At 48.7% G+C, this 26,801-nt stretch overlaps 1 protein-coding gene across 1 annotated transcript in view; it reads left to right on the top strand.

Moving 5' to 3' along the window:
• DYSF (dysferlin) overlaps window positions 1-26,801 on the top strand; it is a 216,308-nt gene that overhangs the window by 74,715 nt on the left and 114,792 nt on the right. Inside the window, 9 exon segments of the mRNA XM_038561780.1 lie at window positions 5,633-5,701; window positions 5,831-5,874; window positions 9,891-9,973; window positions 17,266-17,307; window positions 18,984-19,099; window positions 19,641-19,757; window positions 21,016-21,193; window positions 21,733-21,857; window positions 23,826-23,932. Of these exon segments, the coding sequence (XP_038417708.1) occupies window positions 5,633-5,701; window positions 5,831-5,874; window positions 9,891-9,973; window positions 17,266-17,307; window positions 18,984-19,099; window positions 19,641-19,757; window positions 21,016-21,193; window positions 21,733-21,857; window positions 23,826-23,932 (881 nt within the window).

The raw sequence follows: 26,801 nt of genomic DNA, 5'->3' as shown, positions 1-26,801 counted from the left end.
CACTCAATCTCTTCTTAGATGCGTTTTAAAAAGGAGCGGGATGGGCCAGCCCATGCCACCAACAAAGGGAGGCTCTGAGCTGGGAGTGGGGGACGGGGAGAGAGGGGTGTCCTGTCTGATGCCTACCAGACTTAACTCCCCGCCTTTTGTTTCTTTTCTCCTTTTATTACTGATGCACATGTTTACTAGCCCAGTTTGAAAAATCACAGAAAAAAAAGTAAATGAAGTTACCAACAATGCACCATACAGAGTTCATTTTTGGTGCCCGATTTCCGGTTTTTTCTTCATGTATAGGTAATAGACATTTTCCCCAGCTCTTTATTTTGACTATTTTAAAACATTGAGAAAAGTTAGAAGAGTTACTCAAGGAACATCCCTCCCACTGGTATGACCTTCACTTAGATTGAAGCAACTGCTAACATTTTGTTGCATTTACTTTCTATGTATAGATACTTTTTTTTTTTTTTCCTGGCTGAATCATTTGAAACCTAGTTGCAGATTATACTCCTAAAGACTTCAGGATACATCTCCTGAGAGAAAGAAAATTCTTTGTAACTCCAGTAATCTTATCACACCTACGAGGTTAACAATCATTCCCTGATATTATCAGATACTGGTTCATATAAATTTTCTCTGATTATCCCCCAAATGTCCTTTACAGCTGGCTTAATTTTGTGCTGATTTAAGACCCCACTAGAATTCATGCTCTGCATTTGGTCCTCTGTGGTCTTTCGTGTAACAGCTCCTCCTGACTTTCCCCCTTCCCACCCTCCAACAATTTTTCTCACCCCATGACATTGATCTTTTTGAAGAGCCCAGGCCATTTGTCCATGTTCTGGATTTGTCAGATTATTTCCTTCCAGTGTTATTTACCTTGCTCCTCTGGCCCCTGTATTTCCTATAAACTGGAAATTAGTTCTTGAGGCCAGATTAGCTTCAGATTCAGTATTTAGCAAGAATGTGTCAGAGGTGATGTTGTGTGCATTGTATTGCATCACAACAGGAAGCAACATGAGGTTGTCCCATCACTGGTGATGATTGATCATTTGCTTAAGATGGTGTCTCCAGATATATCCCTTGTCGAACTACCTGTTTGTACTTTGCAGATCATCTGGGGGTGGTATCTTAGCACTGTGTGCATATCCTGTTTCTCAGCAACTTCTTACCTAATGGTCTATGCAGCCATTGGCCTCCTTACCTGAACAAGTCATTTACTTGGGGTTGCAAAGTGGTGATTTTCTCATCATTCCTTCTCTCTTTATAAGTTAGTGTTTTTCTGGAAAGAAGAGCTTTCCTCCCCCTCCCACCCTTGACCCCTTTCAATATTACTGTGGACCTCAATACCTTTTTTATTGATTCAACATGGTAAAATCAGTCATTGTGCTGGATGTATGAACTGTCCTGAAGTTGGCCAGTGGGGCTCCTACAAGCTGGCTCCTCCATCTTGAGCCTAACTCAGGGTCTCAGTGAAAATGTGGGACAGGTAACTCCGATCTTAAACTCTCTCACACTGAGGTGTAAGTGATCACTGTGGGTCCTCACCCAAGTGCAGTTCCTTGCCCAAGTATGAGGTCCTCACCCAAGTGCAGTGTTAGTTTGGGCTTGGGGTATGGGTCTGATGGCCTGTATCTAGCCTCAGGAGGGACTGTAACAGAATGAATGAAGTCGACAAGCAAGTGGGAAGGTGTGGCTGGACAGGCTTGTGCGACACTTCCACCAAGGACTGGGATTAATTTCCCAATTTGACAGATAAAGAAAGTCGTATTTCAAGATTGTTTTTATTTTTTATTTCACATTCCCCAAAATAGTAGGGTGCTTTGATGGTGGTGAGAAGTAAGACTGACCTGCCCTCAAATTAAATGGCTTTTCCTGGAGCTGAGTCTCAGAGTTCCGGGGCTCCTGGCTACTTCTGGGTCCTCATGGCACCTTGATCTTCCAAGGTCTTCTGTTCTGAGATGCCCTTGGCTGACCCTGGGGGGTTTTCTAGGTAGGTGCAAATGGCTGTGGAAGATGATGGAGGTCGGGGATCCGACCCAAGCGAGGGACTATATAAAGCTGATTGGTGAGCTAGTTTCTGCAAGAAGCTACATCTCCCCCACTTTTCCCCTAGAAGGAAGAGGCTTATTGTGATGGAGGCAGTTGAGCTCCTCCTTTCTGAAACCTTCAACCTGTTGGGTTCCCCTGGGGTCCCTGGACCTTTGTGTCACCCCCCTCTCTCCTCCAGCTACCCTTACTACCTGTCTCATTCTGCCTGTCCCTTTCCCTCAGCCTACCCGTGTGTCACTTTTTCTCACTACAGCTTAATCTGGAGTCCTGGGGTTTTGTCCTTTGTAAGCTCACCCAGCACAGCCTGCCCCTCATTGCACTTCCTCCTATGGACACTTGGTGGCACTATTATCCATGATGTGAACCATACCAACTATTACACAAACACACACCTGGTGAGAAGGAAAGGAGAGGTACTTGGGGGGCAGGGTGGGAGACTTTAAAACAACTTTTTTCCTGAATGCAAGAAAAAAAGTCTTGGTTGTAGAAAAAATTGGAGAAAGTCAGAGAAAATCAAGGAAAATGAAAAAAATTAACCATATTTCTGTACCCTTTGTCACTATGGAGATAATCACTGTTAACATTTGTGTGTATTTCCTTGTAGTATGTTTTTTTCTCTCCCCTGCTTTCACTCCCAACCCTCCCCTCTCCCGCGCTGGAAAAAAATTGGATTTAGATTAAGTTGATTTTCATTATTCGTGGGTCCCATATTTGCAAATTCACCTACTTGATAAAATTTATTTGCAATCCCCCTATTTTTTTTTTAATTTTTATTTATTCAATCCCCCTATTTTTTAAAAAGATTTTATTTATTTATTCATGAGACATAGTGGCAGAGACATAGGCAGAGGGAGAAGCAGGCTCCCTGTGGGGAGCCTGGTGCAGGACTCGATCCCAGGACCCCAGGATCACGACCTGAGCCAAAGGCAGATGCTCAACCACTGAGCCACCTGCGTGCCCCTGTAATCCCAAAATTAATACTTATGGTGCTTTCCTGAGTGTTTGCAGACTGAATTGGAACAGTGTGAGTCTGCCTTTTTGTTTCAGTTCTCCTATAAATATGTGTCCTTTACTTGGTCTACCTAGTGTCATGTTTTTCTCATTTTGGTGCTTTTTTTTGTGATATTACTATTTAAACCCCCCCCCCACCACCCCTGGGTAGTGCTGAAAGGCTGTCTGATATTTCTTTGTGCGAAAAGGCTGGGATGTACCTTATGAGAAAATATGCTAGATAAGCTTCATTAAAGTATGAGTTAGTGCTGCTGATGACGAATTCAATGTTAATGAATCAACAATATATATTAAATAAGATATCTTTAATCAGAAATGCACACGACACAAGGTTATGTATTGATTAGTTGACAAAAATGTTGTGACAGATGCTGGTAAGAACCCAACCCTGTAATTCCCCCAGAGCAATGGTTTAATATTCATGAATTCAGTGTTCTTGGTGATTTATAGAATGTGTAAGAATCAGGTGCAAGAATCAACTGTATGGGGACACCTGGGTGGCTCAGCAGTTGAGTGTCTGCCCTTGGTTCAGGGAGTGATCCTGGAGTCCTGGGATCGAGTCCCACATCGGGTTCCCTGCAGGGAGCCTGCTTCTCCCTCTGCCTGTGTCTCTGCCTCTCTCTCTGTGTCTCTCATGAATAAATTTAAAAAATCTTAAAAAAAAAAAAAGAATCAACTGTATCTCTTCAGTTTGTTCAACTGTTTTTATAGGTTAGTATTTTCTTAGGTTATTGAACAGCTTTTGAAATAAATTTTTGAGCATGATGACTTGACTTACCTGCAAAATGATTGTCATAAGTTTAGTTAACATCCATCATCTCATATAGGTACAAAAAAAAAAAAAAAAGGAAGAAAAAAGTTTTTTTCCTTGTGATGAGAATCCCTAGAAACTACTATTTTAATAATTTTCAAATACATCATACCTACTCTACCATAGAATCATCATATAGTACATTACATCCCCAGTACTTGTCTTTTTCTGTTAACATAACTTGGAAGTTTTTTCACATTATAGAGCAGTCCTCATTCTTTTTAGAGCTACATAGTACCCCATTGCATGGATGCACCATCGTTTATCTAATCTGTCTTCTACTGGTGGACACCTGCGTTGTTCCATATCCTTGACACTTGAAAAACCTCATTACGTGTGTCATTTTACACATATGTAAGTGTTTCTGTATGATAAATGTCTAGAAGTAGAACTGGTAAGTCAAAGGGTTTTTGCATTTGCAATTTGGAGAGATAGTGGCCAGTTGCTCCCTGGAGGGTTGAGGTATTTTTTTTCTCCCACCAGCAAAATCTGAGAGTGCAGTTTCTCCATAGCCTTGCCAACAGAGGGCTATAAGATTTTAGAGAATTTTATGAATCTAATGGGTGAGAAATAGTATCTTGGCTTTGTGTTTCTTTTCTTATGAGGGAAGTTGAGTATCTTTTTATGTGCCTTCAACTCTTCGAATTTTCATTCACTCTCTGCCCATTGTCCCATGAGATTGCCGGTCTCTCTTCTTTCCTTACTCCTTTCTTTGCTGACACAGGAGCAAATCATGGCACCCATCTTTGACCCCCAACCTTTGCCTGGGCTTTTCTCACAGGGAGGTTGGGAGGGTGGGGACAGGGGCTGGCATTGAGTAAACCAGGGATGGATACAAGGTCCTGGGGCCCCCATGGAGGCTGCACCTTCATTTGATGGAGGAACTGAAGCCCCCAATCATATGCTCATTAAATGAGATAATGCACATAAATGCTTAGCATGCTGCAGGGCTCATAGTAAATGCTCTGAAAAAGGCTACAGGACGTGCACACCTACCAGGATGTATGTATCTGAAATAGAGTCTTTACCTGTTGTTCCTGTGGGAGTACAGGATGCCCTGGAGCTGGCTAAGAGGACTGGCAACTCCCCAAGGGTTCCAAGTGCAAGTAGAGCACATAAGCCACGATTTGGATCTAATTTCCACCTCTGCTAGGCTTCTTGATTGTGGAAAGCCCAGTCTTAAGAGCAGGGCTGATCTGAGGCAGACTGGCTTATGGGGTTTGTATGTTCATGATTTCTCCTCTCATTTTCAGATGCTGGCACCTGGGCCAGGCCCTGGCCCTCCAGCTATCATCTCCCACACCTCCCACCTCCCATCTCTAATCTCTTAGGGCTCACAGTCTTCCAAAGGGACAGGTGGTCTGGGCTGACTGGTGCCCAGGCCTCAGGACCCCTAGGACAGCTAGTCTGGACTTAGGCCCCCACACTAAGGTCATGCCCATATGGGAGGTGGGGGAGGAGGATTTCCAGCCAGAGGTAGGAGATAAAGGTAGAAGGACTGTGGAATTCAGGCAATGTATCCCTCCCACCCCTCCCCCTTTCCCCTCCCACCCCTACCCCATCCCCTCCAGCTTTGGGTCTGATTTACCATGTAGCTTTGCCTCTGCAGTTCCCTGTGTCTGAGCCATCAAGGCTCCCAGGCTCTTCTGCCCAGCCTGAAGGGTGGCCAACATGGCGGAGAACAGCCCCTGGCTGGTGAGGTGGTCCCTAAGGGAATCCATAGTCCTCTCGGAGCTCCATCCACCTGTCCTCTGTGTCTTCTAGCTCTGCAGCAAGATCCTGGAGAAGACAGCCAACCCTCAGTGGAACCAGAGCATCACTCTGCCTGCCATGGTGAGCCTTGCCCCCTCCGGCCCATTCCAGGAGGCCCTGCGCTCCTGGCCTCCCTGATGTTCTGCCTGTATCCTGGACTTCCCCTTCTTTAAAAGAACCCCACCTCAACACATCTCTTTTCCCTCTCAGTTTCCCTCCATGTGTGAAAAAATGAAGATTCGCGTCATGGACTGGTGAGTGCTGAGTCCCAGAGTCTCTGGAGGTGGCTATCTTCAGGGCTCACTGGGTCCTTCAGTTTCCCTCAGTTCAGAGCATATAGTGGGAGAATCTATTTCAGGTGAGGGAGTATCCGCTGCTGGGAGGCCAGAGAAAGAGAGGGTGTGGGCTGTTCTTGGGAAGCTCACTTACAGGCCTGCCCCAAGGCATAGGAGGGTAGCCAGATGGGTACCTGAGATACCTTAGGGCAGGGGATGCCAGGAAGGCTTCCTGGAGGAGGTGGGGTTTTGTTAAGTCCAGCTTGAGGGCATTTCAGTGAGGAGAGGATCATATGCAAAGGCAAGGAAACTGCAAAGAGTAGAGCTTCTGGGTGGATGGACCATGACCCACCCTGCCCCAGCCCCACCATGGGTTGCTACCATGAAATGGTGTGGGGCCACTGCAGGCTTGGAACAGGTGAGGGCAAGAGCTTGTGGACATCTTGGAAAAGTGCTCTGCCATCTGCTGAGCACCTACTGTGTGCCAGACCCTGTGCTCAGCAAGTATTTCACATGTTGGACATTGCCTGATCCTCAGCTCGACTCCTGACTACTTTATAGATGAGGGGGTGACCTGTCTGAAGTGACAGCTGGGAAGCAGCTGAGGCCAAGATTGAACCCAAGCCTGCTGCTCCCAAAGCCTGTGTTCTTAAACACTGGGCTACCTGCTTCCCAGTACGCTAAGGTGATCTCTCTCACACCTGGAAGGCTGTTAGGGGTCCCCACGCAGGAGCACCAGGACCTTTCATACATCAGGCTTTCCAAAAAGAGAGTTGTCCTTTCTCTGCCCCCAAAAACTCTTGGCCATGTGGTTCCCAGCATGTTCTCCTTTGGTCTCAGGCCACGGCACCCCCAGCCAGCAGGGTAATGAGAGACCAGGGAAAACCCCCAGGCCACAGAGCCATTAAAGTGTGTGCCAGTTCCCCAGGCCGAGAGAAAACAGCTTGTGGGAATTAGAGAGGAAAGCAGTAGCCAGGAGGGCCAGGAGGGAGAGGCTTCTAGGGCCCTGACCGCAGGTATGTTCCGTGGGCAAGTGGTCTGGGGCAGAGATGTGTTCTCCATCCCCAGAACCACCTCTGCCTCTCAGTTCACAGTGTGTGTGCACCTGAGTGCGCTGCGTTGATGGGGGCCGATTGGCTGTCTGCGTCTGTGTGTCTGTGCGTGCGGACTCTTGTGCTCACGTGCACACGGGTATGGTTGTCTTGTGGATGGTGGGTGGGCCTTGCCGGGTCCATGTGAGCTGTGTCAAAGGCATCAGCGTACTGTACAATCCAAACATGTTACGGAATCTGGTGGTTGCATCTCTGGTTTGGGTTGAAGTGGCATTTTTATTGTGAGTCTATTTTCAGACTTGCTGTATTTTCCAAAAGCAACCCCAAGCCCTAAAACCCAACTCTTGGCCAAAAAGTGTTCTGCTGCTGTGCTGCAAGTTCTTATCCAGAAAAAGTGCTTCTCCAACCCCCGCCCCCAAAAGACTCAGATAAACTTTTGTTATTACCTGAATCCTGGGAATATGATATGGTCCACATGGCCTTTCTTCTGTAACTTAATCTTCCATTTGATTTTTAAATATTTGCTTTTTTTGTTAAAAAATGAAAACTCAAAAGGCTATTCCCACCTTATACGAACAGAATTTCCCTCCTCCCGTTTTCCTGCCTTTCTCTCAAGGCTCAGATAAGACCAGAGGTGAGAAGTCCCATTCTTCTCCAAGGTGCTTCTCTTTTCCAGGGATTGGTCATGAAGGCGGTTGTGCAATCCCTCAGCTGCTAGTTATCTGGTGTTGATGATCTCATTGTAGGGTGTTTAAGGGGATTTTTACTTTCCAGGGCTTCTTGACATCATTCATCAGGAAAATTGATGAAGCTCTGCTGACAATTTAGTCTTTCTTGTTAGCTCCCTGCCCAATGAAGCATTTTATTTTTATTTTTATTTTTTATTTTTTTTAATTTTTTTATTTATTTATGATAGTCACAGAGAGAGAAAGAGAGGCAGAGACACAGGCAGAGAGAAGCAGGCTCCATGCACCGGGAGCCCGACGTGGGAATCGATCCTGGGTCTCCAGGATCGCGCCCTAGGCCAAAGGCAGGCGCCAAACCGCTGCGCCACCCAGGGATCCCCCAATGAAGCATTTTAGATTCAAAGCTTAATCACCTCCCTGGGAAGGCGAGTATGAAGTATGAAAAGAGGAAGAGAGGGAGCAGCAGAGATTAGGCATCCCATGGGTATGAGATGTAACAGGAAAATAAGACAACTTTGCCCAAGCGTGTCTGTCACAACAGGGCTTGGGTGTGTCGTTGCCTAAAGAAAGCATGCCTGTGACCAAGGTACTCCCAGGAGGGAGAGAGAGCCTACAGGGCTCCAAGGAAAGCGGCCCCCAGGGAAATTTCAAGGAAGGAGCTAGGTCTTGCCCGTCCAGCCTTTCTCAATTTAGCACTATGACCCTTTGGGCCAGAAAATTCTTTGCTGAGGAAGATAGGCCTGTGCATCATAGGATGTGTAGCAGCAACCATGGCTTCTCTCTACTGCCCCTGCCACTGCCCCTGCTCCCACCCCCACCCCATTCAAATTGTCTCCAGATATTGCCAAATGTCCCTGGGGTTGAAATCACTGCATTGAGAACTCTTGCTCTAGCCTGACAGTAAGCAGTGGGTGGCTGCGATTGAAGCTCTGGTTTCCGTGTCAGGCAAATCTGGCTCAAATACTGGTTTTGCCATCTTGGCAACCTTTGTTCCATCATTTGAAATTGGGGCTAATTGTAGTACCTGCCTCATAGGGCTGAGGGAGGTTAGAGCTAATTCATGTGACGATTTTAGCATACTGCTTGGCTTTCAGTAGGTGCTCAGTAAATGCCAGCTATTCTGTATATTATTGTCAAGGGGGCAGGTGTGGGACACAGAGGGAGGGTCTGCGTGGGACGTTATTGGCTAATGGACTCATTAATGATAGTCAGTCTGCTCGAATTCATACCCACAGTTCCCATAATGGTTGGAGGGGAGAAACCTTCCTCCTGGGAAACCAGACAGGGACAGGCCCCCGTGTTGTGCCCAAGAGCAGCATGTGACATGGCAGAAGCACTGGACCTGGAGTCAAGACATTGGGGTTTCCGTTCTGGCTCTGCCCCTCCCCACAGGCTGACCTTGGGCAAGGACCTTCTATTTCTTTTTCTTTTTTCTTTTTTTTTTTAAAGGTTTTATTTATTTATTCATGAGAGACAACAGAGAGAGAGAGAGAGAGAGAGAGAGAGAGGAAGAGACATAGGCAGAGAGAGAAGCAGGCCTTCAGGGAGCCCGGTGTGGGACTTCATCTCAGGACCCTGGGATCACACCCAGAGCTCAGTGGCTCAGCCACTGAACTACCCAGGTGTCTTGAGGACCTTCCATTTCAGAGCCTCAACTTGCTCATCTCTGGAATGGAGAGGATAATAAAAGTACTCATTCCTCAAGGTTCCTGAGAGGGTCCTTTGAGATAAAAAAGGTAAAAGTGCTTTGTAACATATAAAGTCAGATACAAAGCATAATTGTGCATTAACTAATACAAGCTAATTTAAGATGTGGCCTTGGAGATAGTTTCTTCTTGGTCACCTGGTTTTCTCCTGGTCTGGATTATTTCTTGAGCTTCTGGAACTTTTCTCTTCCTGGGTCGGGGGTCTGGCTCCCTGAGCAACCTCCTACTCCCCGACCCTGCCTCCTGCCTCTGGCCTCTTTCCTTTCAACTTGCTGATGTCTCCCCAGTCATCCAGGCTGGCAGCCCAGTGTTGGTTGGCTGATGTGTGTTGGATGCTGGTGGTTGGCCAGTTGGACTAATTCCTTCCAGAGGAGTCTTGGACAATGCTTCTTTCCAGTCTCTTCTTCCTAGGATTATCAGGCCTCAGTAACATACCCAGCGTGAAGACTGGAACCCCTAAAGATGTAAAACTGAGGCCCTCTCCTTCCTGAGTGGGCTGTGGCCTACAGTCCTCCTCCTGTGTTCAGGCCCTTTCAACCCCCTTATTCTAGGGACCGCCTTACCCACAATGACATCGTGGCCACCACCTACCTGAGTATGTCGAAAATCTCTGCCCCTGGAGGAGAAATAGAAGGTAAGATTCCCCACTTTGTTCTGCCCCCTGGTTCCCTGCACTCTCCCCTGACCCACTCCTGTCTGTTTCACACCTCTACTTTTGAGAGTGCAGAAATAGGAATATTAATTATCAGGCCTTTGCAGCCTATTATCCATGAAGAAAGGCTGTGGCCGATTTGAACAATGGGCTTACAAACATTTTAGATGCTCTACATCTTGGCTGGTGGGACTACACCACTGACTGGTACAGAGAGACTAATTCACTCCTGCAGCCATGCCATGCACCAGATTCTGTGTTGGCCAACTGTGCCCTAGCAGTTTCTATTTTGAAATAGCTTTCATTGGTCAATTAAAAAGTAGGCCATGATCATTTTGTAAAATTTTATTTTATTTTATTTTTTTTTCATTTTGTAAAATTTTAAAGATAATGAAGAAGAATATAAAATTGACCCACAGAATTACTCATCCGTTTACCTCCCCCCAGATAAGAGCTAATTATTAATATCCTGGGAGTCTTCCGTGTATATGTATGTATATGTACACATACAGGTGTGTGTGCATTAAAAATGGTTTTGAAACAATTGTTTTGAAAATTGCTTTTGTTACTTGGCAATACAACAGAGATGTTTATTCGTGTGATTAAATATTCTTCTACAATATAATTTTAAGTGAATACACATATTCCATTATGTGAATGTACCATAATCCATGTTAACTAGTTAATGATGAATACTTAAGTGGTTTCTAATTTTTCTACATTATAAGCAACGAACTTTTACTGAATATTTTTGTAGCCGAATCTTTATACAAGACATGATTTTTTGAGGGGGATTAATACCTAGAAGTGGAATTGCTGTATCAAAGGATTTGTACATTTTAAAGCAATTTGTAATATATCAAAATTGCCCTTCAGAAAAAAAAAACTGGACTAATGTATACTCTGGTCACTCACATGAGCTTCTTTTGCTGTACCTTCACCAACACAGGGTAAAAATAATATTAAAAAAACTTTGTTAATTTGATGGGTGAATTTTATTATTGCCTTTATTTTCATTTCATTAATAGCTGGTTAAGTTGAATGCAAGTTTAAAAATATTTTAATAATTTTTCTGTATTTATATATTATATATTTATATACTCTATATTTATTTTATTATAATTTGCCTGTTCATTGTCTTGGTCCATATTTCTGATGGTATGTTTGTCTTTTTCTCATTGTTTTGTAAGAGTTCCGTGTGTGTGTGTGTGTGTGTGTGTGTGTATGGATGTTAACTTTCCCCATCATATAAGTGGTAAATAATTCTTGTCTGCTTTATTTTACCATTTAATAGAAATTGATGTATAGAAATTAAAATTTTTTATGTAGCCGAATCTTTTAACCTTTCTTTGGCCACTAAGGCAAGTACCTAACATTTTTTTCACAATTGTTCTTTGGTAATACCAACACTGTATATTGAAAAATCTTTCCCCTCTATTTTGAAATACTACCTTTATCCACTACTAAATTCCTAAATGTGTTCTTGGACCTGTTTCTTGATTTTCTATTATCTTTAATTGGTATGTCTGCTTGTTATTTCTTAGGTTTTGGTATCTGGGTAATGCTGGCTCTGTAAAATTAATTGGAAAGATTTAAAGTCGTTTCTAACATCTGGAGCAGTTTATATAACATAAGAATATAGTCTTTTGAGGGTTTGAAAGAATTCATCCATAAAACCAGATGGGCTGGGTGCCCTTTTTGAGTGGGTATAGTACTAACTCTTTAAAAACTTTTCAGTTTCTCCTGTGATCATTGTTATTTTTAGTTTGTTACTTTTATGATAGTCAATTCTAGGATATCTTCCTGGAAGAGTATTTGCTATGCTGAGCTCTTCTGATTTCTTTATATAACTATTATAGAGAACAGTCTTTTATAATTTAGATAATTTTCTCTACCTGGGGTCTTTTCTCCTTTCTTATTTCTAATGATATGTGTTTGAGTTTTCTTTTTTTCTTGATTAGGTTTGTTGTAAGTCTCCACGCCCTCCACCCCACCACACATACACACTTTGTTGGACTTTTCCAAGAATCAACTTTTGGATTTATTTATCAGTTCTAATATTTTTTCTTAATTTTCTAATATTTTTCTTTTCTTATGTTTTATTCTCTCATCTTTTTACTCTTTTAACTCTCTTCAACTTATATTGTTGATTCCTCTTAAAAGTTTCTAATCAACATCTTGTACTTACTTTTAAAATCTCTTGTCTAAATAATGATATGGTCTCTGCTCCAGAGGTGATGCTTTTGGTCTTCAGCAACCCCCAAGGTTATATTTAACTCAAACAATGAGTTAAAATTAAAAAAATTTTTTTTACATTGAAAAATTTAGTTTATTTGGAATTTATTTAGGTACACTTTCTGAGTCTGATTGGATTTTTTTGTAGGTAGTCTACTTTTTTCTAGATGCTGCTGGTAGGGATGCATCTTTTTTTCTTATTGCTAAATTACTCTGAAGTACGTAGGTACAGGACTCTTTTCACTGAATTTTGTCTGAGACATAGCAAATTCTTTAAATCTGAGTTGGGGAATAATTTATTCTAACATGAGAACATGAGCAGTTGAAGGCAGGGTGGGGTAGGAATAAGAGCCTGGAGCTCTGGAACCAGGCAGCTTGGGTCTCAGTTCTGTTTCTTTGTAGCTAAGTGAGTCACTCCCCTCATCTCACCAGTCCTGGCCTCATAAGGTTGTTGTAAAGATCTAGTGAGATTATAACTGTAACATTCTTAGAGTGTCTGGTACACATGAAATCCTAAAGTAAAGTAACATTTGCTGTGTAGTATCATTATTATTGGCTTTCTGCATCACTAATCTGATTTTATTTCCTGTACCAGTTCTCCTTACTGCTTTCCATGTGGTTTAAAATCGGCCATTGCATTTTTTAGTTTCTCGTCCCGCCTTCTTTTCCCTCTGTTATTCCTTTGATATGTTCATTTTCTTTTTTGTCTGTTCTCTCCCAGAAGATTCGCTTAGTTCCACAAAAGCTATGCCTTCTTGCCCTCTGTTGAGAATTCCAAATAATTTCTGAGACTTTCAGGTAAATGTTCTTTGGAATCTTACAGATGCTGCTACCCTCTCTTGGTTGGCACCCTGGGAATCTTCCTTTCTCCTTAATTTATGCTCTACCAAGACCTGGTCAGTGTTGGTGTCTTTCTACAGAGAGGGTGCCTTGTTCTCTGTCCAATCATCCTGACAAATCTTTATCTGGAGCACAGGTTAAGGTGCTCAGTTTCTGGAAGACTCCACCTAGGGCTCTTGAAGTTGAGCAATTCCTTCTTCTAAGGTTCTCTGAAACATAAAAACACCCCCCCCCCCAAAAAAAAAAACCCAAAAAACAAAACCAAGCCGACTTTTAATGATAGAAAATTCAAACATACACAAAAATACAGAACTGTGCGGTGGAATTCCAGGTGTCCTCACTCAGCTTTAATATCTAGCTGCTCCCTGCAGCTCTGATTTCACCGTTGATACTTTTAATTGGTGAAATACCCAAAAACTGCCTCCCACAGGGCTCTGCTAGGAGGACCCCCCTGCCCCTGCCCCTCCCCCTTCCACCTTCCAACTGGGAACAATCATCCCAAGATGCGGTAGTTGTATCCCGTTCTCCCCACCCCCCCACCCCCTCTGGTGCTGTTCAGATAATTTCTGAGAATGGCTATTTTGGATGGACAGATGGAAAGATTTGAGGTGGGGGGCAGTGCATTATGAGGATGGGGTGGGAGAGAGACCCCCTGTAGATGGAAACTCCAGGTATGTAAGGAACTTTCTCCAATTTTCCGATTGGTCCTGACGCCCCCCCCCCCCCCTTACAATCCAGGGGTGGACCCAGATAGAAGCACACAGAGTGACCTTCTGACTGTTTTCCGACGGCTACCGTTTTCAGGAGGCCACAGCTGCGCCTGCCAACAGCTAGCTGCCCGAGGGAGAGTTTAGAGCCCCGTCTCCCCATCAGTCTTCATTACTTCTGGTGTGGTTGGCCTGGATCTTTTTCAGGGTCACGGTGAAGGTTTTCGCAGGAATGTGAGGAAGATGTTTGTGTGGCCACTAGGTGGCGCCCAGGTCATGGGCAGCGCGTGGTTGGGGCGGCCCGCGGAGCTGGGTGCAAACGCTCCCGCAGCTTGTTTTGGGAATCCGTGAGAATCGTCTCGCAAACTATGGCCAACCGGTTTTAAATGTGTTATTAGGCAGCTCGATCTCTGGAACAATACAAGAGTGTAACTTATTGCTCAAAATGGAGCCGCCCTTCCTGGCGCTTCTGGTGTCCCTCCCCTCAGAGATGGGTCCCTCGCTGAGAAGCTGCCCCTTGGGACTTGCCTTGCTCCCTGCCCCTTCTCCCATGGGCCTGAGGCCTTGCCTTTCAACTGTGTGTGTTCTTTCCTTCCCTTTAGGGGATCTAGCACCTTCGGGCAGCTCCTGGCACCATCTTCTCCCGGCTCCCAAAGCCCCAACTAAACCAAACTGTAAAAACCAGTTGTTTCTCTTTATTTCCCCGCCTCCTGGTTCACCAGATTATTTGGCCCAACCGGGAGTTTTTGTTTTTCTTGCCAGTGAGGACAGAACCTAACACTGGCCTCTTACGCACTTCTGCCCACAAGTTTGCCTGGGCACACTTAAGTATTCCTTGGACCCTGCGCTCCAAAGCATTGAGGAAAAAGTTTGTTTTCTAAAAAGGAGTGATTTCCTTAGAAGGTACAGTTCTTGCAAAAGGTAACAGGCACCTAAAACCCATGAAATGACACAGATTCTTTTATGACTTTATACATAATGGAAATCACACTACAAAGGTGGCACTTGTATCCCACAGTTTTTTCTAAGAAATCCAAAGTTTTTTTTGTTTTTGTTTTTGTGTGTGTGTTGGGGGTGGGGGTTTAGAGTGGGTTTTTTTTTGTTTTTTTTTGTTTTGTTGTTGTTGTTTTTTGTCTTTGGAGCATAGATGATGATTTCCCAGCACTTTTCGGCTTCTTCTCCTGTCTGCATGGTCTGGTGTCAGGCTGCCAAACCGTGGGCACGGGCGATGTGCTGAGAGGGGGAGCTGGCGGGGCCGGTGGCAGGTAACGTGCCAGCTTCTCCAGGAGGACACACGGCTGTCCGTGGGCACTGTCCCAGGGCTGTGATGTGTGGCTCACGGGGTCGGAAGGGCCTGCTCCTGATCTTCTCTGGCTTCCCATGGGTGAGGGAGTCAGGCTTGGTGGCTCAGGCCACAAAACTGGGAGTATTCATGAGTGTTCTGGGGCTTCTACAGCCACAGTTCCCCAGGCTTAGGGAAAATACAGCAGAACCCTTGCGTTCTGGCAGAGAGTGATGAGGACTGAATGGCAGTTTTGTCTTTGGTGGCTTCACTGGTCACTGTGCCCTTGACTTTATGAGCTGTCTGTAGACACAGAGGAGAGAACCTAAGATGATCCTCCGTACCTGGAGACTTGTGGCCCTGCCCCCAAATGAGGAATCATTGGTCAGAGTTGTCAGCAGGGCCAGGTCTTATGTGGTGCCCAGCACCGTGCCTGATTAGGTTTGTTAAATGAATGAACGAATGAGTGAAGAAATAAAGGAATTCATGAGGGGGGCCATTGGGAATAGGCTGGTCAGCTGCCGCCCTCCAGTCCTTCTGGGCACCAGAGGCGTGTATGGGTCAGATGGTTGGCAGGGCGGGGGTGGGGAGACGTCTGTGTCTGGGCTGGGCACCGGTTTATGGCCAGGATGCAGAGTTGGTCTGTGGATGTGGAGCCGAGTTTACCTCTGCAAGAAGCACATGCAGTCAGAACTATGACCTCGGCCTCATTAGCCTGAGATGACTGGCCAGGTCTGTTTGTAATCATTTGAAAGGAGCTTAAAATGGAATCTGTTTCCTTTGGGTGGGCTCTGGCTGCTGTTCTCCTCGGGGCCGCAGCTGTGCCTGTGTTGGTCAAAGCTCCCCTGTGACCAGAGGCCTGCTCCCGCACTGATGAAAACCTATTTCTGTGGATATGAAAATGGGCCTGAATTACGGTTTTCTGTAGCTTTGACTTCTGCTAGCCGGCATTTCTAGCTGAGGCCTGGGTCCCAAGGCCTGGACCCCTGGCAGCTGCGACTCACCCTCCTGCTGCTTTATGCACCAGTGGGTCAGCCCTGGCCTTGTATCTGGACTCCCATGTTCCCCTTCTCTCTCTTCTTCACTCTTTCTCTCTGTGTCTCAGTCTTCCTTCACCATATTTTGCTTAACTCTTGGCTCTTAACTACACTCATGGAGTTATGGGAAAGTAGTCATAGATCTACTTTGACGGGAGGAGACAAATAGGTAAAGGTGACCAACGAATGAAAGTCATCAAAGATTTCACCAGCCATATCTACAGGCTTGGTCGTGACCCCAAGCCTGGTTACATTCAGTTGGGTGGAGGAGGAAACACGGAGGGTCAGAATGCAGGAAGAGGCTGGAGTCTGAGAGGACCATGGAAGGAGACTTAAGGGTACCCACTCCCTGTGGAGTGTCTTAGATCTGCCTAGAAGTGAGGGACAGATTCCAAGAGCCCAGAAGGGTGCTAGAGCATCTTGTTCCTTGCTTCTCTCATTTCTTGCTTCTCCTTCTTTGCCTCTCTCATTTCTAGACACTCCTTATCAGCATGTAAGGGCACGTCCAAGTGTGTAGAACCTTGAGCTCATGGACAGTGTCTGGCACTGTGCTTCACTCAAAGTGGCAGGTGCCTGAAGCCAGATACCAGTTCCTGCTGTTGTGAAAATGCAACATGGTGTTCTCAGTGGCAATCATGAAAATGACCACGAGATGGAGATGTTGCCCTTTGAGATGTGGTTGCTCTGTATACTTGGTCCCAAGTGTCAACCTGCCTGTTGGGTGGAGTGCTGGGTGTGCCTCACTGCCTTTTCGTGTTTCCCGCACCCTTTCTTTGTGTCTGTACTTTGTTTCCCTCACTTATTTGGCTATAATATAGAAAAAAAAAGCACAATTTCTTTTCTGTGTTTTTACTTGAATGTATTAAGTTTCGGGCCCCATTTTCAATTGGTGCACAGAGTACACAGACATAGGTAGGCAGACAGTGGTGGGGAGGGACCTTAGGGTTCACCCTGGAGCTAAGGGGAGGGAAGGGTAGGGTGGTGTGGTGATGACTTAGTTTGCGATAAATTCACAGCTGGGAGGGGGTGGGGCCCTAGGCCACATCTGTTTCCCACACGGGACTGTCTTTCCATCCCTGCCTGCCAGCTCTCCATCCACATGCCTGTGCACGTAACCAGTCCCCGTCTCAGTCATGTCCATCCTAACCCCTCTTCCATTTCTTTATGCTTCAGAGGAGCCTGCAGGTGTGGTCAAGCCTTCTCCAGCCACGGACCGTATGTGCTTTCCCCCTGGGGATGGCAAGGGGGCAGGCCTCGGGGTTTAAGCTGGAGGGGAGAGGGTGTTGGTTGCTGGGAATTTTTTAGTTTGCCTGAGGTGGGGCTGGGATTCACCACCCGGTCTCTGAGCTTACCTGAGGCTGTTACCTCTCAACCGAGGTTGAATGTGAAAATCGCTGGGAATGCTTTAAAGACAATTCCTTCCCCCCCCCCCCCCCCCAGTCTCATCCCCAACCCTTTCCTGAACTAACTGGGCTCCAGCTTAGGCTCAAATGAGTACACAGTCTCAGGCAGGGAATGGTGGGGTGGGGGCCTGGACGAAAACATCCTGGGGACCAGGGGGAGGCCAGGGGGAGTGGAAAGCTCTTGAAGTTCACAAGGTAAATCGTAATGGAGAGGATTAGTACGAATAATTAGTAAAGCTCATGTTAGTTTTCTCAGCCTGGGCCTCCCACCTTGGTCCCAAATGCCAGAGCCCTGTCTGTGCTGGGCACTGGAGGGAGAGTCAGGACAGTGGCTTGGCAGCTGGCTCTGTGGCCGGGTGTGTGTGTGTGCGTGCGCGTGCTCCTGCGCTCTGGTCGGTAGTAGCTAGTTCTCAAGCCCTGTCCCTGCCCACCCCACATCACCCCAGGGGCCTGGCACGTGGAGGGACTCAGGGTTCACAGCTCCTGCCCTTAGCTCGGGCTCAAGCATTTCCTTTCTGAGGCCATTGATTCTGTGCCTACCTTGCCCCCTCCTTGCCCATATGGATTGGATCATCCCAGATGATTCCTGCTCGTGGGTCCACTTCCCACTTTTGGCATTCTGGAAACAGCTTGCCCCCCTACTTCCTCTGGAAGAGATACCCTGGCTTTTTGAGGTTCTCAGAATACACCCAGTGAAGTCCTGTCCTAGAAAACTTGTCTGTTGGCTGGAAAATCATGACATAACCACAGAGGGCCTCTGAAAAGGAGGGAGGATTTCCCTCATCATTGTGGGATTCTCCTTTTCGTTCTCCTCCCACCTGTGCTATTGAAAGGTTGTTCTTTGCACAATGTGGGGAGGGAGACAGGAGGCCAGCATGAATTAGGGCTGTTAGGTAATCTGCCTTGACTTCATAATGATATTGGGGGTAAGGAGGACATGTTCCCTGGTGGGGGGCTGCTTGTGGATTGGGACACCTAACCAGGTTCCTGTCCTGGCTCCGGGGGTAGCTTCTATGGTCATCAGATTTCAGGGCCTCCTTTGTGCCTCCCCACACTCCTGTGCAGGAGGCAGTGGGCATGCAGGATGGGATTTGGCCTAGGAGGGGCAGGGCAGTAGAGCTCCTAGCTTTGCATGCTGGCTGCGTGCATGGGCTTTGGGGTCAGATCATTTGGAGTTATGCCATTTTGTAGTCCTCATTTTGTAGTCCTTTTGTGTTCCTTTGCATCTCTGAGCCTCAGTTTTCTCATCTGTAAAATGAGATAATAGAAGTAATACAAATCTCCATGTCTCAGCAGAGTGGTGTGGACTAAAGGGTCTGTGAGAGACAATGGTCAGTGTCATGATTCTTTATGCCTTTCCGGGCACTGCATCCTGTGCATGTTCAGGGAACTGAGGGCCAGGGATGGATGCAGGTCTGAAGTTGGTTGAGTTGAGCACTAGAAAGCCCCGCAGGGCTGGCTCCTCTGATCCCCACCTGTGTCTCCCAGTGGATGACCATCTGGGCTTCCTTCCCACCTTCGGGCCCTGCTTCGTCAATCTCTATGGCAGCCCCAGGGAATTCACTGGCTTCCCGGACCCCTACGCGGAACTCAACATGGGCAAGGTGAGCCTGCCAGCATCTCCACACCCCTTTGCCCCCCACCCCCACCCCGCTCCAGATCCCCAGGCCTGCATGTAGGGGTCTTCCAGCCTGGGCAGCACCTGCTCCATTCTGGATGCCAGCTGCCTGATGGGGCTTGAGTGGGCCCAGGGCCAGACAGCCCATCCTCAGAGAACCCTCTTTCCGCCTGGCCCCCTCCTGGTCTCTTCCTCCTTCTCACACCCCATCCCTTAGCTTCTCCTTCTGGCCAGCCTGGCCCCCTTATCCCTCATTTTCCTGGCCCTGGAGGGACCCAGGCCTCATCTGTGTCAGGTTTCATCTCTTATTTGTCTGGGTTGGAGTCTGTCTGGATGGCTTGTCACATCCCCTGAACTCTCTGGGCCACCTTTCCTTATCTGCAGAGTGATGAGGATAGCCCACAGCCTTCCTGGTTGCCGGGGTCATGAGCAAGTTCAGGGCCTGATCAGGCTCCTTTCCTTGCTCTTCTCTTCCTCCTCTTTCCTTGCATCTCCCCTGTTCCTGGTGACCCAACCTCCCCTCTTAGGGGGAAGGCGTGGCCTACCGAGGTCGGCTTCTGCTCTCCCTGGAGACCAAGCTGGTGGAGCACAGCGGCGAGCAAAGGGTGGAGGACCTCCCTGCTGATGACATCCTTCGGGTGGAGGTGAGGGGTGTGTGGCTCTGGAAGGGCTGAAGGGAGTGGCAGCCAAATGGGACTGGCTCCTAGTGTCCTGGTGGAGGCTCAGCTCTGCCCACAGTCTGTGCCTTCACCTCTCTGTGTGCCAGTGCCTCAGCTGTGAGGTAGGAGTAACCCCATGGCACCTGTGCCTCCCTGAGGAATATTCAGAGGTTCAAGGAAGATTAATAAACACATTCTAAAAGCCTAGAGCTTGATGCAAAGCGAGAGGTCTATTCTATAACAATACCGTGGGAACAGCTAACTCTTATTGACCACTGTATGTCAGACACAATGCTAGTGACTTGATGTCACTGAGTCCTCCCAGCACCTGTGAGGTATATGCTTTTAGTATCTTCATTTTATAGATGAGGACACTAAGGCTCAAATGTACCAGAGCAGCAAGTAGGAGAGCTGAGCCTTGTGCCCAGGAGGCAGCTGGATGGGGTCTGCATGGTGGGTTAAGCTTTCAGATTCTAGTGAGAAAGTGCTGGTTTGAATCCTGGCTTGACCACTTACCAGCTCTAGTACTTTCCTTATCAATGAACTCAGGATAGTGAGTAGACCTACCTCCTAAGGTTGTTGCGAGAATTCAATTAAATCAAAGATGCATGCCCTGAGCAGTTAGTAAGCATTAGCTGTTATTACTATTTGCATTATTCAACCACCCAGTTGTGCACCTCTCTTCTCTCTGCCTTCTGTGAAGGGGACCACAAAGTCATCTCGGTTCAAACCGGGGTGTGTGATTGAGAGCCTGCCATGTCCTCAGCCCTGTCCCCGAAGCCTAGAGGGGACATTCCTCTCCAGCACATGGTAGTTTGTATATAGGTCTGCTGGGTGGCGTAGTGGAGACCCTGACTGGCATGGGGTGGGAGCTATGGGCAGCGGCATGGTGGTTTAGAGCCTTCAGCTCCTTTTGAATGGCAGATGCAGGAGCCCAGGCTTCCCTGGGGTGGGGGTGGGGGCGGTGCCATTGCTGCTGGTTTGGATTAAGGAGCAGCATGACCTTGGAGGAGCAGGCCTTATTAGAGGAACATGGCCAAACACACAGGCCTGGAATGAGTTTGCTCAGTTAGTAACCAAATCTGGGCACTGTTGCTTAGCTGGACCATTTACCACCCATCTGTCCAGCCAGGATTTATTGGGCGCCAGTCACGGCCAGGGCCTGCCAGACATGTGACCCCTCCCCACCCCAGTGTCTTCCTTCCTTCTCCCATGACCCGTCAGCTGCCCTTTCTGCCCCCAGAAATACCTCCGGAGGCGCAAGTACTCTCTCTTTGCCGCCTTCTACTCGGCCACCATGCTCCAGGATGTCGACGATGCCATCCAGTTTGAGGTCAGCATTGGGAACTATGGCAACAAGTTCGACACGACCTGTCTGCCACTGGCCTCCACCACCCAGTACAGCCGGGCAGTCTTTGATGGTGAGGCTGGAGGCCATGCACCTGGCACGGTGGGGCCGAACCCTAAATCCTACTTCTCATGGAGGGTTGCTGGAGGCCCACCTGAAGGCCTTGGCCCAGGCAAACTGATTTGGGGTGACTCCCTGCTCTGTCCCCTACTCCCCCATGCCACCGCCCACTCCCCACTCACCTCCAGGTGAGTCTCTGCTGCCAGGACCACAGACTGGGCTCCTGTAACTGGCTGTGGTCGGCACTGATCCTGACCTATGGCAATAGTCGATTTCATGGTGGCTATTTGTTTGGTTTAGAGATTTTGGAGAACGTGGGTTTCCCATGGTCTTTTTAGCAACCACTCTAATAAGAGTGGTAGCTCTTTGTTCGGCCCAGGAGGAGGGAGTATAGGCACTTTGCTTGGCCACTGGGGTATGTGGGCAATGCCTATATGTCCAAGGGAGTTCTTAGGGGGAAGGAGCAGGTATCTGCATCTGTTCCGCCCTTGGTCCCCTTCCCACCCACCTCTGTACTCCTGGCTCAGTACCAGGCCTTTCCTGTCCTTCCAGGGTGCCACTACTACTACTTGCCCTGGGGCAATGTGAAGCCTGTGGTGGTGCTGTCATCCTACTGGGAAGACATCAGCCACAGAGTCGAGGCTCAGAACCAGCTGCTCAGGATCGCTGACCATCTGGTGAGTGGAAGCTGCCTCACACCTGCACACCCCTTATGCCTGCCCCATGCCCCCATGGGTATCCATAGGCCAGGACTCCATGGGTGCAAGCACTTACATGTAGCTATATCTGCAGACTTTCATGGTGCCTGGGTCCCTTGTGTCCTGACTGTGGCTTGCTAGATTTGTGATCTTGTCCTGCTGCTGGCAAGGGACTGTGAATGATCTGGGGGGCCCAGTGAGGTAGGAGACAGAACAGAGAAGGAGCTGAGAGAAGGGAAGCTGGAGCAGCAAGATGGAGCCTTGTACCCATTCATTAATTCATCAAATGCCTTTGACTCCTACTACGTGCCAGGGTTTGTGCTGGAGGCTTGTAGCCTCAAGGTAGACATGAACAAGGAGTTACCCTGCCATCAGGAGTCAGTCTAGTGAAGGCAAGCACAGGCTCACCCACACCCCTCATACAGAGGTTCCAAACCGAGGTGCAGATGACGCTCTAGGAATACCATGAGGAAGGATGGGGACTCAGAGGAGAGAGAGGGCGCAGAAGCATCTGGAAGGCGTTGTGGAGGCAGTGAGGAGACAGAAAGCAGGAGCCCTTTTAGGGGCCATGGAAGCGGTCCAGGAACAGTGATAAGGCACTGGGCCGGCGGGTGGGGGTGGGGGGCTCTGGGACAAAGCTATGAGACTTGGGCTAGAAGGACTTGGTGCCTGGGGACTTGGGAAGGCAGGGAGAAGTAGAGTTTATGAGGTCAGGCAGTGAGTGCTGCTTTGGAGGTGATCAGGAGATCCCCTCGAGGGTGATCTGTGGCTGCTGAGAGCTGAAGGCCTGGCTCTCAGCCAGGAAGTGGAGGAGAACAAAGTGGCCAGAGGTGTAGAGGCCCAGGCGGGTGGTTGGTGATCCTGATGGTGGCTCCAGGCTGTTTCTGTGTGTGCACAGCCTGGAGTGTGGCCTCTGGGAACCTGGGGAATGCTGTTGGAGTGAGCCAGGGGCAGTGGGGTGGAGGGAAGGGGTTGCAGAGGTGTGGGCATGTCAGTGGGTGTGGAGGTGAGCACAGTGAGGAAGGCAGGTGAGGGGAAGGGGAGGACGGTGGTCTTGGAGGGGCAGGAGGGGATGCAGGCCTGTGGAAAGGCATGGTGGCCAGCCTTCCTGAGACTGGCAGCTCTTGGGGAGGAAGGAGACCAGCCAGCACCCAGGTTCTGGAGGACTCAGAGTCCTTGCTCTGTGAGTCCAGACTTCATCTTCTGGGGTGGCCATTCTCTCACAAGCCACTCCCTGAAGTCTGGGACTGTGTGTTCTTCCCAAAGCCTGTCCTCAGAAAAATGGCACATGTCCAGGGAGGCTGATGGGTGGGGAACAGACCTGAGGGGACTGACCTGCCCTTGACCTGACAGGTATTCTATGACAGCTGTCTGCCTCCAACCCAGGGCTGAGGTCCATGGAGATGGCTACAGAGGAGCTCCAGGAGGAGATGGATGTGACCTGGGAGTGGCTGGGCCTTGAGTTTAGAGAGGGGAACTCTCTGTTCCTGGGGGTTGTCTGAGTGTTCCTGAAGGGAGGAGGGGATTGAGCCTGCTTGGGCAGGGGGATTTGGAAGGGAATTGCACCTTCCAGGTGGAGACTGCTGTGGGCTCAGAGGGTCCCTCACCTGTGACCTGGCAGGCAGGCTTGAGGGGCCTGGGGAGGGGCAGTGTGCTAGAGTTGTGTGGGAGCCTGCACACAGTGCTCAAGTCCTTGTGATCAGGCCTGTGGGTGCAGTCCCAGGCTTGAGAATTTGGATCTGCTTGGTGTGGGGAGCCCTGGAAGGTTAAGGTGAGACAGACCCTGGCTTTTTGGGTCTGGGTGCTGCCTTCTCTGTTCTGATGGTTCTCTCCTTTGGCTCAGGGTGAAGATTCAAATTTCGGTGACAGGGGCCTGGGGGTTGGGGGCCTGGCATATACCTTGGGCTCTGTGGTGATAGTCCCAACCCTTGCCTGCCTATTCCACAGGAAGCTGGCCTGGAGCAAGTCCACTTGGCTTTAAAGGCGCAGTTCAACACAGAGGATGTGGACTCCCTGTTGGCCCAGCTGATGGATGAGCTCATCTCAGACTGCAGGTAGGGGTGCCTGGCACCCACGTGCCCTCCCCTCCTGGCTCACCAAGGCTTTCCCTAGGAGTGTTCGTGTGTGGCAGTGAGCGACGGCACGTCTCCCCAGCCATGCTTGGCCAGCAGTCCAGCCTGTGCTGAGTCCAAAGGTGGTGGAGCCAGCATGGGGAGTTGAAAAGGTGACATTTAGAGCAGGTCATAAATCTTCCTGCAGCCGCGGCAGCTGTGGGCCTGGGGCAGCCCGGCTCACCTGAATGGGGAGCATTGTGTCTCTGATCCCCCACCTCTCAGTTCCCTGATGGAATCTCCAGGAGGAGCTGGCTGGTGGGGGTGACGGTGCCCCTCCTCCCCAAGGCCAATTCGGGGACCATGGGTTCCATTTAGCCCTCTATTGACATGGCTGATTGTCAACTTTAGGAAAAGAGGGCTCTGGGGGTGATGGGGAATGGGGGTGCTCAGAGGCCCAGCAGAAGGGGAGGCATCTCAGCATCTCCTCCTCTGCTGGGTGATTTGGGGCTCACCGCCCACCTGTTCTGAGCCTTGCTTTCCTCATCCTCAACCTCATGTTAAGAATAACTGCTAATAATAGCACATAAGCAAAATGCTTGGCCCTTGAGGAAGTATTTAATAAATGGTGGCTATAATTACTATTAGGAAGAAATGTCAGGAGACTTAGGTTCTTGTTCCTTTAACCAGGCGTTGTGCCTTTGAGCAGCTTCACTTCCCTGGACCTCAGTTTTCTCAGCTGTGAAATGGACTTAATGATAAATAGTTGCTTTTCTACTGTGTGGAGTTAAGGGCAAATGATGAAAGTGTATTCTATGCTCCCCTCAATCTTATCATCCCACCTTCTGGGGAGTGTCTGAGATGCCAGTACCATTCTGGAGTGTCTCTGCCTCATGCCAAGCCCATTCTTGTCCTTTGTATTTCAGCTGAGAAGTGCACCTTTATCAAACAAAACATTACTCTAAAGACACCCCGTCTCCCCCAGTCACGGAATTCCAGGCAGGTCATTCATGCATTCCCCAAACCTTCCTGGAACCTAAAGCAAATTGACAGGGCTGCAGCATCAGCCCCCTCCAGAGGTGACAGATGCAAAAATGAGCAAAGGAAGCAGAGTGTGTTGAGGAGTTAGAGAAATGAGCTGTAGGAGCTCAGAGCAGGTGCATCAAACTCAGATTGAATTCAGGGAAGCTTCCCGGAGTGGGGGATGCTCCTGATGTGAACTCTGAAGGAGAGGTAGGAGCTAACCTTTGGAGAGGAGACTGTCTAGGCAAAGGCGCAAAGCCTGAAATGCCTGTTGCCTCCGTGGGTTGGCAGGGGAAGCAAAGCCCAAATGGGATAGATAGGCCTTAGGGTCCGCTAAAGTGAACTCAGCCTTGGGAGGTTTTGCGGGGGAGCACAGGGTTCCCTATGATTCAGATGCTCATTTTGGCTGCAGAGTGAGGGAAGGATTGGTGGTGGTGGTGCGAAGAAACTAGATGGTGTCACCCAAACCAGACACGTGGGGAGGGCTGGGGGCTGAGGGAGGCAGAAGGCAGTTTGCTGTCTTTAGGGGGCATCATAATGACAACAGTCTGATAATGAACACTTCCTGTGTGAGGTGCTATTATGAAAATTTTACACGTATGAACTAATCATAAGCACCTTATGAGTTAGGATGTAGAGAGATCCACATTTTATAGATGAGAAAACAGAGGCATGGAGAGGTTAATTAACTTGCTCAGATTCACTCCTCTAGTAAGTGGCTGAGCCTGTTGGCTGTATCACTCTCTAATAAATGAGACTTGCTGGTGGAGTGGATGTGGGGGCCCAAGGAAGGTACAGAATGATCTCCCAGCTGTGGCCAGAGCAGCTGGGTAGACAGCAGGGCCATTCTTGGGGGATCAGTGGAAGAAGAGCAGCTTTAGGGGAAGTTGAGAAGCTTAGGACTGGCTGTGTTGGGTGGGAGGTACCTGAAGACATCTGTGGTTTGGAGGTTGGAGGACAGAGTGAGGCCAGAGGGGCATACGGGGGCACAGTCCGTGTGGGAAGTGTCTCTGAATGTACCACTGGCTGGGCCTGACAGCCCGGGTGTGGAGGGCGGGCCAGGGCTCTGGGTTCTACCCACAGCACTGCTCATGACTCATGTGTTATGTGGACCTTGGCAGGTAGCAGGTGCCTGAAGCATCTGAGATGGGTGGGACCCAAGTACTGGGCTGCCCTCACTGCCTTTCTCCGGGCTCTGTTCTCAGAGGGTTCAGCTCAATCTACTTCTGCCAAAGCCTGGGCCTCTTTGAGTGACTCTGCTGGACAGAAGGTGCCTGGGGGCCCCTGGGGGCATTGGTCTCAGGTCAGGAGTGGCTAAGGGAAGCTTCCATTCTTCTTGGAATGGACACATGGCTCTCCAGGGAGAAATACCAAACCTCAGGACCAATTCCTTCAAGGCACCACTTGAGGCCGCCTGATAGCTGTGGGGCGGCAGCAAGAGGGCTGCCTTCACCTCGGGCTCTGTGCTGTCGAGCAGGGTGGCCAGGCATCGGGGCCCCATGCCAGTGTGCCAGAGCTGACCACTAGCTGCTCCCCATTCCTTCAGCCAGCCCCTGTCCTGCCTCTGAAATCAGTGTCCTTCATTCCACACCCTCCCTTTTCCTGGCTTCTCTCCCTCTGAGCTCGTCTCCCCCTGCCAGGGTCCCCCCTCTGTTCCTCCAGCCCAGCCTTCTCTCATCCTTAGACCCGAGCTCTTGTCTGCTTGCCTCACATCTCTGCCTGGTTGTTCTGGCAGCACATCCGGTTCAGTCTCTGGAGTCTTCCTAAAATTGTGCCATGCCACCTGGGCTTCAGCCCCCAGCAGCTCTCACTGCCTTCAGGGAAAGTCCCAGCTCTCATCCTGGTGGAC

Source organism: Canis lupus, chromosome 17 (genome assembly GCF_011100685.1).
Source record: "Canis lupus familiaris isolate Mischka breed German Shepherd chromosome 17, alternate assembly UU_Cfam_GSD_1.0, whole genome shotgun sequence".
Lineage (NCBI taxonomy): Eukaryota > Metazoa > Chordata > Mammalia > Carnivora > Canidae > Canis > Canis lupus.
The sequence above is the reverse complement of the archived record's forward strand: the minus strand, read 5'-3'. Positions and strand labels throughout refer to the sequence as shown.